This window comes from Sminthopsis crassicaudata, chromosome 4 (assembly GCF_048593235.1).
Source record: "Sminthopsis crassicaudata isolate SCR6 chromosome 4, ASM4859323v1, whole genome shotgun sequence".
In the NCBI taxonomy this organism is placed as follows: Eukaryota; Metazoa; Chordata; class Mammalia; order Dasyuromorphia; family Dasyuridae; genus Sminthopsis; species Sminthopsis crassicaudata.
Window position 1 is genome coordinate 179,874,479 of NC_133620.1, and position 15,602 is coordinate 179,890,080.

General features: G+C 35.1%; 1 protein-coding gene across 6 annotated transcripts in view; it reads left to right on the top strand.

Moving 5' to 3' along the window:
• Window positions 1–15,602, top strand: part of TBC1D32 (TBC1 domain family member 32) — a 171,621-nt gene that overhangs the window by 19,549 nt on the left and 136,470 nt on the right. For all 6 annotated transcript variants that reach the window (XR_012489220.1, XM_074309986.1, XM_074309982.1 and 3 more), the window contains one exon: window positions 11,026–11,094. Coding sequence is in view for 5 of the 6 variants with exons in the window: in XM_074309986.1 (XP_074166087.1) it covers window positions 11,026–11,094 (69 nt within the window). In the remaining variant the exon portion in view is untranslated. The remainder of the gene's footprint in view (window positions 1–11,025; window positions 11,095–15,602) is intronic.

Genomic DNA, 15,602 nt, shown 5'->3' on the forward strand with positions numbered 1-15,602 from the left:
AAGGTTTTAAAATTTTAAAGCAAATCATACAAATTTCAGATGGCACTATAACTGGTATTGGAGAGTCTCCTTATTCAAGTAATGGTAGATATTTGCATTTGGAAAATACATAGTCATATTCCTAAAACAATTTAGGTTAATGACTGTGAGAATATTTCTGATATCATATTGAAATGAAGTAATTGCTGCCATGATTTCTTGGGGAAAAAAAGATTTTACAGTATATTCTTTATGAATAACTTTTAAATAGTACTATTGCTGAACAGAAAATATTTTGATTCTTTTGCTCAGTGAGAAGCTTTAATGGGGTAGTTGTGGTGGCTTATACTACCACAGTGGGCATACTACTAGAGAAATTCAATTGCTTCACTGTTCATGTTTTAAATCAGGGGTTCTTTTTTTTAAAAAGAAAGTAAATTTTATTTTAATAGCCTATTATTTTTTCAATTACATATAAAGATGATTTTCAACTTTCACTTTTGTAAGGTTTTGAGTTCCAATTTTTTTCCTCCCTTTCTGCTTTGTCGCCCCCTTTTCCCACACTAGGAAGCAATTTGATATAGGTTATATGTGTAGATTTATTTTTTAACATATTTCCATTTGATTCATGTTGGGAAAGAAAATCAGAACATAAGGTAATCACCGTGAGAAAGAAAAGAACAAAATAAAAGAGAAAGTAAAGGTGAAAATAGTATGCTTTCATTATGTGTTTTGTCTCTGTAGTACTCTCTGTAAGTGGAAGACATTTTCCATGCAAAGTTTATTGGAATTGCCTTGGATCACTGAATTGCTGAGGAAATCTAAGTCTGTCATGATTTAATATCACACAGTCTTGCTGTTGCTGTATGCAATGGTTTTCTGGTTCTGCTTGCTTCAGTCTGCATCAATTCATCTAAGTCTCTCCAGGCTTTTCTGAAACCAGCCTGTTCATCATTTCTTATAGTAATGAAATAATAGTATTCCATTGCATTCATATACCATACTTATTCCTCCATTACCCAATTGGCATCCTTTAATTTTTTCAGTTCTTTCTCACCACAGAAAGAGCTGCTACAAACATTTTTGCACATGTGGGTTCTTTCCCCTCTTTTATGAACTTTGGGATACAGGTGCAGGAGTGACACTGGAACACAGATTCAGTATAGATCAAAAGGTATGTGGTTTGATAGCCCTTTGGACATAGTTCTCTTATTGCTCTCCAGAATTCTGGGTCAGTTCACAACTTCATCAACAATTCATTAATGTCTCAGTTTTCCCACATCCATTTCAGTATTTATCGTTATCTTTTCCTGTCATCTCAGCCAATCTGAGAGGTGTTAAGTGATACTTCCAACATCACAGAAGGCAAATAGCCCCAGAACCCCAGCATAACAAGTGGGACTTGGCCACACACTCCCAGCTCCACCAGGAAGCCAGCAGGACTGGTCCCAACGCAGTGAAGTCATAGTTGCCTGTATTGGAAGCTTAGGAAAAATCTCCCCTTTGTTCTAAAAGCAAACCTCCACTTTTAAAAATAAGCAAAAAAGCAAAAGAGCTTTGACCATAGATAGCTATTATGGAGACAAGAAAGAGCAGACTTCAAACCCTAATGACAATAAAGTCAAAACATCTGCAGATGAAACCTCAAAGGGTGATATAAATTGGTCTCCAATTCAAAAAGCTCTCTTTGAAGAAATTATAAAGGATCTTGAAAGAGAGAAGAAAAATGGAGAAAGGAAATGAGACCTCTGGAAAAGGAAACAGAAATTATTTGAAGAAAATCAGTCCTTAAAGAATAATTTTGGCAAAATAGTAATGAAATCAACTCCTTAAAAATAGAATTTCTGAAATGTAAAAAAAAAAAAAATCCAATGAACAAAACAACTCATTTAAAAGTTAAAATGGCCAAATACAAAAGGCAATAAAAAAACTAACTAAAGGAAATAATTCACTAAAAACTATAATTGAACAAATGGAAGTGAATGACTTGAGACATAAGAATCAGTTGAACAAAACCAATAAAAAAAGAAAGAAAGAAAAGAAATGGAAAAAAAAGGAAAAAAAATGGAAAATCACAAAAACAACTGACTTGGAAAATAGTTCTAGAAGAGACAATTTAAGAATTATTGGACTACCGCGATGAGAAAAAAAAGAGCCTAGACAACATCTTTCAAGAAATCATTAAGGAAAAGTGCCCTGATGTCCTAGAATTAGAGAGTAAAATAGCCATTGAAATAATCTACTGTTCATCTCCAGAAAGAGACTCCAAAATGGAAACTCCTAGGAATATCATAGTTAAATTTCAGAATTACCAGATTAAGGAGAAAATTTTGCAAGCGGCCAGAAAGATAAAATTCAAATATTGAGAATCCACAAGCAAGATTGCCCAGGACTTAGCAGCTTCTACTATAAAGGATTGAAGGACCTAGAATATGATATTCTGGATGCAGAGGAACTTGGACTACAGCTAAGAATTGACTATCCCCCAAAATTGAGCATCTTGGAGGGGAAAAGATAGATACTAAATAATGTAGGGGATTTTTTTTTTTTTTTTTTTTTTTGATGAAAAGACCAGAGCTGAACAGAAAATGTAATCTTCAAATACAGAACTCAAGAGAAGCATTAAAAAGGTAGAAAGAGAAGGGAAAAACCCTTTTTAAAAAAATGTTTACATTCCTATGTAGAAAAATGACATGTTAAATTTTGAGAACTGTATCTTTGTTATAGGTAGATAATCATAAATGTTGAAGGAGATGTGGGAAAACTGGGACACTAATGCATTGTTGGAAGAGTTGTGAACTGATCCAACCATTCTGGAGCCCAAAGGGCTATCAAACTGTGCATATGTTTTAATCTTGCAGTGTCATAGTCGGTATTGAAAAGATGTCATAAAAAAGAGAAAAAAAAAACCCACGTGTTCCCTTTTTGTAGTTGCAAGGAAATGAAAACTAAGTGAATGTCCATCATTTAGAGAATGGCTAAATAAATTATAGTATCTGAATGTTATGAAATATTATTGCTTCATAAGAAACATTTATCAGGGTGATTTCAGAAAAGCCTTAAGGTACTTACATGAATTGATGTTATGTGAAGTGATTATAACCAGGAGATCATTGAACATGGCAATGACAAAATTATGTGATGATCAGTTCTGATGGACATGGCTCTTTGAAGGCAATTCTAATAGACTGTTGATGGAGAGAGCCATCTGCAAACAGAAAGAAGACTGGGGACTGAATATGTATGATAACATAGTATTTTCACTTTTTTTTTTTTTTTTGGTGTTTGCTTTTTTTTTTCCTTTCTCATTTTTTTCCTCTTTGATTTTATTTTTCTTGTGCAGCATGATATTTGTGGAAATATATTGAAAAATTGCATATGTTTAGCATTTATTGAATGATTTGTTGTCTACAGGAGGGGATGGAGGGAAGTTTGGGAGAAAAAATTTGGAACACAAGGTTTTGCTAAGGTGAATGTTGAAAATTATCTTTGCATTTATTTTGAAAAATAAAAATAAATGTTCATTTCTCTAATCAATAGTGTAAATTAGCAGTTTAAATGCTTTTGTGCCATAGAGTTCTTTGGCAATCTGATGAATTCTTAGAGAAGCTGAAAGTGCTTCTTATTAAGAAAAAAAGAAAGTCTTCCCTGCATGCTCTCTATCTTGGTGATTTCAGATTTTATGGGTTCATTTATCATTTCTGTGTATATAACTGTAAATTTATGTAACCAAACTAATCTCTCTTCTGAACTATAATCTTTTATTACCAACCACTTGCTAAGCATCTTGACTTACTTAACACATCCAAAATGGAACTCCTCCACCAGTCTAATCTATCCTAAACTCCTTTAAGCACTCCTATTTTTATGGAGAGTACTAGTATTCTTCCAGTTACTCAGATGTGCAATCTCACCTTTGATTCACTTTCCCCCTACCATTATTCTCTATCCTTGTAAATCTAAATCTTTTGAGCCAATAGATTTAGAGCTAAGAAGGCTCTCAGAGTCCATCTAGTCTTATTCTCCCATTTTTTTTTTTTTTTTAATTTATTTTTATTTTATTTTATAATTATAACATTTTTTGACAGTACATATGCATGGGTAATCTTTTACAACATTATCCCTTGCACTTACTTCTATTCAGATTTTTTCCCTTCCTCCCCCAAACCCCTCCCCCAGATGGCAAGCAGTCTTATATATGTTAAATATATTACAGTATAATTTAGATACAATATATGTGTGTAGAACCGAATTTTTTTGTTGCACAGGAAGAATTGGATTCAGAAGGTAAAAATAACAGTTTACATTCATTTCCCATTGTTCCTTTTCTGGATGTAGCTGGTTCTTTCCATCATTAATCAATTGGAATTGGATTAGCTCTTCTCTATGTTGAAGAAATCCACTTCCATCAGCATACATCCTCGTACAGTATCATTGTTGAAGTGTATAATGATCTTCTGGTTCTGCTCGTTTCACTCAGCATCAGTTGATGTAAGTCTCTCCAAGCCTCTCTATATTTCTCCTGTTGGTCATTTCTTATAGAACAATAATATTCCATAACATTAATATACCATAGTTTACCCAACCATTCTCCAATTGATGGACATCCATTCATCTTCCAGCTTCTAGCCACTATGAAAAGGGCTGCCACAAACATTTTGGCACATACAGGACCCTTTCCCTTCTCTAGTAGTTCCTTGGGGTATAAGCCCAGTAGTAGTATGGCTGGGTCAAAGGGTATGCACATTTTGATAACTTTTTGGGCATAATTCCAGATTGCTCTCCAGAATGGTTGGATTCTTTCACAACTCCACCAACAATGCATCAGTGTCCCAGTTTTCCCACAGCCCCTCCAACATTCATCGTTATTTGTTCCTGTCATCTTAGCCAATCTGACAGGTGTGTAATGATACCTCAGAGTTGTCTTAATTTGCATTTCTCTGATCAATAGTGATTTGGAACACTCTTTCATATGAGTGGAAATAGTTTTAATTTCATCATCTGAAAATTGTCTGTTCATATCCTTTGACCATTTATCAATTGGAGAATGGCTTGATTTCTTATAGATTAAAGTCAATTCTCTGTATATTTTGGAGATGAGGCCTTTATCAGAACCTTTAACTGTAAAAATTTTTTCCCAATTTGTTACTTCCCTTCTAATCTTGTTTGCATTAGTTTTGTTTGTGCAGAAACTTTTTAATTTGGTGTAATCAAAATGTTCTATTTTGTGATCAATAATGGTCTCTAGTTCTCCCTTGGACACAAACTCCTTCCTCCTCCACAAGTCTGAGAGGTAAACCATCCCATGTTCCTCCAATTTATTTATGATTTCGTTCTTTATGCCTAAATCTTGGACCCATTTTGATCTAATCTTAGTATGTGGTGTTAAATGTGGGTCCATGCCTAGTTTCTGCCATACTAATTTCCAGTTTTCCCAGCAGTTTTTGTCAAATAATGAATTCTTATCCCAAAATTTGGGATCTTTGGGTTTGTCAAAGATTAGATTGCTATTTTTATTCACTATCTTGTCCTGTGAACCTAACCTATGCCACTGATCAACTAGTCTATTTCTTAGCCAATACCAAATGGTTTTGGTGACTGTTGCTTTATAATATAGCTTTAAATCAGGTACACTTAGACCACCTTCCTCTGACTTTTTTTTCATTAGTTCCCTTGCAATTCTCGACCTTTTATTCTTCCATATGAATTTTGTTGTTATTTTTTCTAGGTCATTAAAATAGTTTCTTGGGAGTCTGATTGGTATAGCACTAAATAAATAGATTAGTTTGGGGAGTATTGTCATCTTTATTATATTCGCTCGGCCTATCCAAGAACATTGAATGTCTTTCCAATTATTTAAATTTGACTTTATTTTTGTGGCAAGTGTTTTGTAATTTTGCTCATATAATTCCTGACTCTCCTTTGGTAGATATATTCCCAAATATTTGATACTATCGACTGTTATTTTGAATGGAATTTCTCTTTGTATCTCTTGCTGTTGGATTGTGTTGGTAATGTATAAAAATCCTGAGGATTTATGTGGATTTATTTTGTATCCTGCGACTTTGCTAAAATTCTGAATTATTTCTAATAGCTTTTTAGCAGAGTCTTTGGGGTTCTCTAAGTATACCATCATGTCATCTGCGAAAAGTGACAATTTGATTTCTTCATTTCCTACTCTAATTCCTTGGATCTCTTTCTCGGCTCTTATTGCCAAGGCTAGAGTTTCTAGTACTATATTGAATAGTAATGGTGATAGTGGGCAACCTTGTTTCACTCCTGATCTAACAGGGAAAGGTTCTAGTTTATCACCATTACATATGATGTTTACTGAAGGTTTTAAATATATGCTCCTTATTATTTTAAGGAATAGTCCATTTATTCCTATACTCTCAAGCGTTTTTAGTAGGAATGGATGTTGGATTTTATCAAATGCCTTTTCTGCATCTATTGAGATGATCATATGGTTTTTATTAATTTGATTATTAATATGGTCAATTATACTAATAGTTTTCCTAATATTAAACCAGCCCTGCATTCCTGATATAAATCCTACTTGGTCATAGTGTATTATCCTGGGGATGATTTTCTGAAGTCTTTTTGCTAATATCTTTATTTAAGATTTTAGCATCAATATTCATTAAGGAAATTGGTCTATAGTTTTCTTTCTCAGTTTTCGATCTACCTGGTTTAAGTATCAGTACCATGTCTGTGTCATAGAAGGAATTTGGTAGGACTCCTTCAATCCCTATTTTTTCAAATAGTTTACATAGCATTGGAGTTAGTTGTTCTTTAAATGTTTGGTAGAATTCACCTGTAAATCCATCTGGTCCTGGGGACTTTTTCTTAGGAAGTTGGTTAATAGCTTGGTCTATTTCTTTTTCTGAGATGGGACTATTTAGACTACTTACTTCTTCCTCTGTTAATCTGGGCAAGCTATATTTTTGAAGGTATTCTTCCATTTCATTTAAGTTATCAAATTTATCGGCATAAAGTTGAGCAAAGTAGCTCCTAACTATTGTTCTAATTTCCTCTTCATTAGTGGTGAGTTCACCCTTTTCATTTTCAAGACTATCAATTTGCTTTTTCTCTTTCCTTTTTTTAATCAGGTTTACTAAGGGTTTGTCTATTTTGTTGGTTTTTTCATAAAACCAACTCTTAGTTTTATTAATTAATTCAATAGTTTTTTTACTTTCAATTTTATTAATCTCACCTTTTATTTTTTGAATTTCAAGTTTTGTGTTTGTCTGGGGGTTTTTAATTTGTTCCTTTTCTAGCAATTTTAGTTGTAAACCCAATTCGTTGGCCCTCTCTTTCTCTATTTTATGCAAGTAGGCCTGTAGAGATATAAAACTTCCCCTAATTACTGCTTTGGCTGTATCCCACACATTTTGGTATGATGTCTCATTATTGTCATTTTCTTGGGTGAAGTTATTAATTATGTCTATGATTTGCTGTTTTACCCAATCATTCTTTAGTATAAGATTATTTAGTTTCCAATTATTTTTTGGTCTATTTTCCCCTGGCTTTTTATTAAATGTTATTTTGATTGCATTATGGTCTGAAAAGGATGCATTTACTATTTCTGCCTTACTGCATTTGATTTTGAGGTTTTTATGCCCTAGTATATGATCAATTTTTGTATAGGTTCCATGAACTGCTGAGAAGAAAGTATATTCCTTTCTGTCTCCATTTAGCTTTCGCCAAAGATCTATCATATCAAACTTTTCTAGTATTCTATTTACCTCTTTGACTTCTTTCTTATTTATTTTGTGGTTTGATTTATCTAATTCTGATAGTGCAAGGTTGAGATCTCCCGCTATTATAGTTTTGCTATCTATTTCCTCTTGCAGCTCTCTTAATTTCTCTTTTAAGAATTTAGATGCTGCACCACTTGGTGCATACATGTTTAATATTGATACGGCTTCACTATTGATGCTTCCCTTTAGCAGGATATAATGCCCTTCCTTATCTCTTTTAATTAGATCAATTTTTGTTTTTGCTTGATCTGAGATGAGGATGGCTACTCCTGCTTTTTTGGTTTTGCCTGAAGCATAATAGATTCTGCTCCACCCTTTTACTTTTAGTTTGAATGTCTCATCCTGTTTCAGGTGTGTTTCCTGTAAACAACATATAGTAGGATTCTGACTTTTAATCCAGTCTGCTAACTGCTTCCTCTTTATGAGGCAGTTTGCCCCATTCACATTTATGGTTAGAAGGACTAATTCTATATTGCTTGCCATCCTATTAACCCCCGCTTATGCTTTTCCCCTTTCCTTCCCTTTTACCCTCCTATCCAGTATTAAACTGGTAAACACCACTTGCTTTTCACAGCCCTCCCTTTTTAGGATCCCTCCCCCACCTTAAAGATCCTCCCCTTATTTTATCCCTTTTCCTCGAAATTACTGTATTCCCTTCCCCTTAGCTTACTCCTTCCCTTTCACTTTTCAATGAAGTGGAAGAAGTTTCACCATAAATCGAATATGTCTATTGATACACGCTATGTTCATCTCCCTCCTTTCTTTCTCTCAGATATAATAGGTTACCTTTGCCTCTTCATGAGATGTAGTACCACCACTTTATACTTTTTTATGATATAATCTCCTTTCCACCTCTAGTTTCTAAGACAAATTGTACATATGTTCTTTACATATTTTTTTGACAGAAGTATAGTTCTCAAGATTTCTTTTTACCTTTTTTAGAAGTCTCTTGAGTTCTGTATTTGAAGATCAAACCTTTTATGTAGGTCTGGTTTTTTCATCAAAAATAGATGGAATTCATTTATTTCGTTAAATGTCCATCTTCTTCCCTGGAAAATGATGCTCATTCTTGCTGGGTAAGTTATTCTTGGCTGCATACCAAGTTCCTTAGCCTTTCGGAATATCATGTTCCAGGCCCTGCGTTCTTTTAATGTGGACGCTGCTAGATCCTGTGTTATCCTTATTGTGGATCCTCCATATCTGAATTGTTTTTTTCTAGCAGCTTCCAATATCTTTTCCTTTGTCTGATGGTTCTTGAACTTGGCCACTATATTTCTTGGCGTTTTGATTTTAGGGTCCCTTTCAGTAGGTGATCAATGAATTTTCTCAATGTCTATTTTACCCTCTGTTTCCAAAACGTCTGGGCAGTTCTCTTTGATAATTTCCTCGAAAATGGTGTCCAAGCTCTTTTTTTCCTCCCATTTTTCAGGGAGTCCGATTATTCTCAAATTGTCTCTCCTGGATCTGTTTTCCAGGTCTGTTGTCTTTCTGGTAAGGTACTTGACAGTCTTTTCAATTGTCTCATTTCTCTGGTTTTGCTTGACTCCCTCTTGGTTTCTCCTTGAGTCATTCATTTCTACTTGTTCCAGTCTAATTTTCAATGATGTATTTTCTTCACTCACTTTTTTTATATCTCTTTGTAATTGTCCAATTGAGTTTTTATCTTCTATGGAATTTTTTTCCATTGTATTTTTTAGAGAGCTGATTTCTTTTTCCAGCTCTCTAATCCTGTTTTCCTTGGAGTTGTTTACCTTTTCCAGCTCACTAATCTTGTTTCTCAATGATTTGATTTCTTTATCCATTCTGTCTTTGAATGCATGGGATGACTTCTCCAGGCTCTCTTGCCAAGCTTCCCTTTCCTTTTCCCATTTCTCTTCCAGCTCTCTTGTGAGAGCCTTTTTGATTTCCTCTATGAGGTTCTTTTGTATTGAGGAGCAGCTTATATCCCTCCCAGGGGATACATCTGGGGACAGTCTGTTCCTAGTCTCCTCAGCATGTGAAGTCTGCTCCCTCTCCACACAGAAACTGTCAATGGTTAGAGCCCTTTTGAATTTTTTGTTCATTTTGTCAGAGTAGGAATCAAAGAAAACAAACTGACAAGAGAAACAATTGGTCTGTTTTGCGGGGGATAGGGCTGGATGGTATTAATGGGCTTCCTCTACAGACTGGGGGTAGGGCAGTAGAGAGCCACTAACAGAACAGCAATGACTGTACTGAGTCTGCGCTCTGAGGCTCCGAGAACGCACCGAGTCAGTCCAGGTGGGGGTTGGGGGTGGCCGGGCTCTGAGAGATGCTGGCTTTCTGGGGTTTTAATCTTCACCTCCAGTGTTTACACCCTCTCCACCGCTCCTGGCTTGCTGCCAAGACGGAGCATCCACACTGGGGCAAAAGCCCTTTCACAGAAACGGCAGAGATCACACCCCTCCCCTTCCGGTCTGAGCTGTGTGAGCTGCCTGTCTTGCTCTGGCTGTCTGCCCTCAGTCTGCGCCCAGTCTGATTGACCCTCCCCCGAACAAACACAGACCTTTTCTGGCGACTTTCAAGGATGTCTTCTCTTGGTGATAATTTGTGGATTTCTTTCTGGGTCAAGCATTAAGTCAGAGGCTTGTCATGAAGTAAGTTCTGAGAGAAAACGAGGAGCTCAAGCAGCTGTCTGCCTCCACGTCGCCATCTTGGCCGGAAGTCTTATTCTCCCATTTTAAAATGAGAAAACAGACTTGGAGAGGTTAAGTGACTTGCCTAGGATCTAGCTTGTGTTAGAAAAATGATTTGAATCTACACAACCCTGCTTTTAAAGTGCATCAGCTCTCCTATAAATCTGTCTTGTAATGACCATCTTTTCTTTAAAGAATTTTAGTTATGAAAATGTGGGAGAGATAATGAATATAAAGGGACAAAGAAAAGATTAACTTTAACCAACCAAAAAAATCCCTCTACAGAGGTCTTGTGTGTGTGGATTTCAATTTTCTTAAATAGAGTTTTGTGTTTGTCACATTTATATCATAGATTTGTTAGGAAAAATAGTATAGGCATGATATAATCTTAATTTAGGAGCTTTCTGTGTACTGTATTTTTAAAAATATATATATATATATATCTATAGTGCTTATATACATGGAAAAAACATGGAGAAAGAAGTTCTCACTTGTCTGCTTTTGGAAATAAATTTGACTCATATTTTCCTCTTCATATCATTTTATGTCTAGAAATTCTAGTCTTTAAAGCACTTATTATGAGGATATTAAATAAATGAAAAAAAATTTTGTATGTTTAATTTGTTTTTCAGAGTTATAAATTCAGTCAAGGAAAATTACAGTTAATTTTAGAACAACTGGACCCTGGGCAACCTAAAGAGGTATGTTTAAAGGAAAAACATACAGGTTTTTTTTTAATATTTCATATTTTAATAATGAATTATAGACATGTCTATTTTTTCTCCTGAAGGATTAAATTCAATTTTGCTGAGTAAGTAATTTTTATTTTCAATTCTAGCTCTAGACTGACTAACTCTGATTTTTCTTATCAGATGTACTTGCATTGAAATTGAGATCATTAAGATATTTAAGGCAGTTTCTTAGAAAGAAATAATACGATTTAGAAATATAGGGTAACATTACATATGTGTGTAAATATTTTTGATGTCATCTTAATCAAAATACTTCTTTTTCTTGTTGACCTGAAAACCATTCCTTGTAAAGAAAAAAAATAATAAAAGAGAAAAAAGGGTTCTAGAAAAGTAATCAGTATACAAACCAAGCTTCCTCTACAGACTGCTGGAGGTATCAGCGAAACAGCAGCAGGACAGCCGCTCTCTGAGACTGTGCTGAGTCATTCCTGGTGCTGGATGGATGTGGCCAGGTCCTGAGAGATCCCACTGTTTCAGGATTGAAGTCTTTACCTCCTGTGTTTACAGCTTCTTTGCTGATTTACTGACTTCCTGTCAGGCAAATTAGCCACTGTGGTAAAATTCTCCCTGCAGATTTTCTGCTGGTTGAGATCACACTCCACCCCCTTCAGGTCTGCTCAGTGTGTGCTGCCTTCCATACTCTCTCGCTGCCTGCCTGCAGCCTGCACCTGATCTAACCGTCCCCACCCATGAGCAAAAACAGACCTTTTCTGGTGAATTTTGAGGATATCTTCTGTTGGTAATGTGTTCATGGGTTTTTTCAGTCAAGCACTAATTCTGAGGCCTTATCATGAAACAAAGTATTCTGAGGGCAAGAAAGAACTTAGATAAAGTGTGTGTCCTTTCTGCCATCTTGGCCGGAAATCCTAATTCTTGACTTTTTATTTTATTTTAAAGTTGGGTTCTGCTCACTTGGGAATGGGAAGGCGATGTGACAAACTTCAAGTTTTTTCCATTCTGTTTTTTTCTTAGTTAGTTCTGGGAGTGTTTGGTGTTTCCAAGGTTTTTTGATCTTGAAAGAGTTTTATAATCACAGCTTTCCTGGGCTATATTATAGTGTTTATCCACTTTGATAACCCTTTGATCCCAGCAGTCTTGAATGCTTGTACTACCTTTGCCTTGGAACTATGCCCCCTGATCTCTTGTGATCAATCCCCAATGTTCCTCTCTACTTTGGAACTGCCTTAGAATTGCCAGTAAGGACCAGCTGTCCTAAGTACCTTCAATGGATCCCTGTAGTCTCTTTCTGACTAATTTTTCTTCATATGTGTGGATTGTAAAGGCTTCCACCTCAGTGTCACAAACTTCTCTGGCTGATCTAAATTTTCCCAGTATAGAAAAGTGTTTCACCCTCACCTTTTGGGGTATCTACTGCTCTAAAATTTGATTTGAGGCATTATTTTAAAGTTTTTAAAAAGGGAATGTTGAGAGAATTCAGTTGCTTAGCTCTAATCCTCCATCTTAGCTTTGACCCTTCTCAGTACAGATTTCGTCATGCTTTTTGTTTTTGGTTTTTTTAATTTCATTTCCTCATAACCACCTCCTACAATAGAACTTTCCCTCATACTGTTACATAACAATGAAAATTTAGAGAGAAAAACAATTTTCTAGCCCAAGACAACTTAGGAGTTTGACAAGAAAGCTCTGTCTTAAAAGGGTGGTGCTAGGTTTAGGAAATACAATACATATAGTACAAGCCACAATTTGGAGGCAGCTATATCAGCAGGACAGTAGGTTCAGGATTTCTCAGCACACAAATGGTAGGTGGGATTGGACAAATGGTCAGAAGGAAATTATAGTGAACCTTTGCTGGTACTGGGTATGGGACCCTTTGCATTGCCTATAGACAATTCTGGGCTGCAGACCCAAAGCTTGAGGCTGAGTAGGAGCTGTGGTTTCAGGGTGTTCCAGAGTGTAGAAGAGAAGAACATTATATCTTGTGACCACAGAGTAGCAGGATGCCCAGGGCTTGAAACAAAGGCATTTGGGAAGGAGGGTGGGCAAGTAGGGGTCCCAGTCACAGTACCAGTGCACAGAGAATTGCTTGTGGAGGCTCATAAGTCAGAGCATAGGCCAAGAGAGCAGTGACCACATCTCTCTTCAGATCATGCCACCTTGGAACAACTGAACATTTTTAGATACTCAGAAGTAGCTTTGAAAATAGCACAAAAACTCTGATGGTATCTTTTCCATCCCAGGAACAGAGCCCAACTTTAACATGAAGTTGGAAGTCAAGAAGTAGGCTGGAAAAATGAGCACAAAACAACAAAGGAAGATAGTTTGTTATTGCATTGAATATATAAATTATTTTAGGTAGTATTAACAATTTTTTTTATTATATTGGCATAACCAGGAGCACTGAGTATTTCTCTAATTATTTAGATTTTTCTTAATTTATAGAGAATATTTTATAATTGTTTTCATATAGTTTCAATGTATATCTTGATAGACAGACTCTCAAGCCTTTTTGTATTCTGTAGTTTTTAAAATAAAGTTTCTCTTTTTATCCCTTCTTCCTGAATTTAATTAGTAGTATGTATATATATATATATATATATGTATATATATATATATATATATATATATATATATATAATTTCAGTGGATTTATCTTATATCTTCTGTTTTTGCTGAAGTTCTTAATTGCTTCTCTTAGTTTTTTAGTTGATTCTCCAGATTTCTGTAAATTAACCTTGTAGCAAGTTCCTCTTTGATTATGCAGATTCCCTTCATTTCTTTTATTATTTCATGATTACAGTAAGCATTTATGGCATTATATTGAATAAAGGTAGCTTTAGTACAGTGTATTGAGTTCTTAGTCTGGAACTAGGAGGGCTTGAGTTCAAATCTATCCTTGGACATTTAACTAGATAACATGACTTTGGGCAAATTACTTAACCTGTGCCTCCTTCACTTTCTTCAACTATAAAATGGGAATAATAATAGCATCTATCTCCAAGGATTATTACTTGTATCAAATAAAATATTATATTTAAAGCACTTAACATAACTTTGCACATGAGTCCCTCCTTCCTTCCTTCTTTCTTTCCCTCTCTCCTTCTCTCTTCTTCCTTTGATTTTAGATATTGCACCAGTTCTGAATTCCTAATATAATCTACCCTGTTCATAAAGTATAAACTTTGTAATATACTGCTGTAGCCTCCTTGCTAATGTTTATTTAAATTTTTATGATAAATAATAATTACAGATAGCCTTAGGAATATTGGTCTAGTTTTCTTTGTTTTAGGAGAAGAAATACAGAGAAATAATTAATCTTCCAATTAATTATTATCTCCTAATTTATGTTAAATAATCTCACCTATTGAAGTTGATATGATATTGAATAAATGAACTAGAATTATATGTGGTTCTCTCATTACTGTTAGGCAATCCTACTCTCTGCAGTGACTTTCCCAAATATTTTCATCCCACTTCAGATGTCTTATAGCTTTCCTTTTCCCCAGCATCAGGGGCAGCTAGGTGGCGCGGTGGATAGAGCACCAGCCCTGAATTCAGGAGGACCCGAGTTCAAATCTGGTCTCAGACACTTAACACTTCCTAGCTGTGTGACCCTGGGCAAGTCACTTAACCCCAGCCTCAAAAAAAAAAAAAAGACTTTTCCCCAGCATCTCCATGAGAACCTTGTCTCATATTTTATTGAAAAAATTGATTATTTACTGTTTCCTCTTTTCCCTGATTCCCTTATCTCTTCTTTTTAAATTAATTTTATAATTATAATTTTTTGACAGTACATATGCATGGGTAATTTTTTTTTTTTTTTTACAACATTATCCCTTGTATTCATTTTTCCAAATTTTCCTCTCCCTCCCTCAACTCCCTCCCCTAGATGACAGGCAATCCCATGCATATTAAATGTGTTACAGTATATCCTAGATACAATATATGTGTGTAAAACCAAATTTCTTGTTGCCTGGTAAGAATTGGATTCCGAAGGTATAAGTAAGCTGGGTAGAAAGACAATAGTGCAAACATTTTACACTCAATTCCCAGTGTTCCTTCTCTGGGTGTAGCTACTTCTGTTCATTATTGATCAACTGGAACTGAATTAGATCTCCTTTTTGTTGAAGATATCCACTTCCTGATTCCCTTATCTCATTTCATTCTAATGCTATCTACTGCTCATTCCACTATCTTATCTCTTATGGAGTGTTAACCCTCCTAACAGAGCAAATCCCTTATTCTATCCTATCTCTTCTAACAGAATGCCCCCTTTGTTATTCATTCTTACTCTCTCACTTAACTTCCATCTACTGCTTCTTTTCCTACTACCTACAATCCTTTCCCCATCCTTAAAAAAAACAAAAACAAAACAAAAGAAAAAAAAAAAACTTCACATGATCCTTCCATCCTTATGTCAAAGCAAGAATAATTTCTTAATTAAAAATCAAGAGTACTAAAGTCTTTTAGACTACAATTCTAATCACATATATAATTTT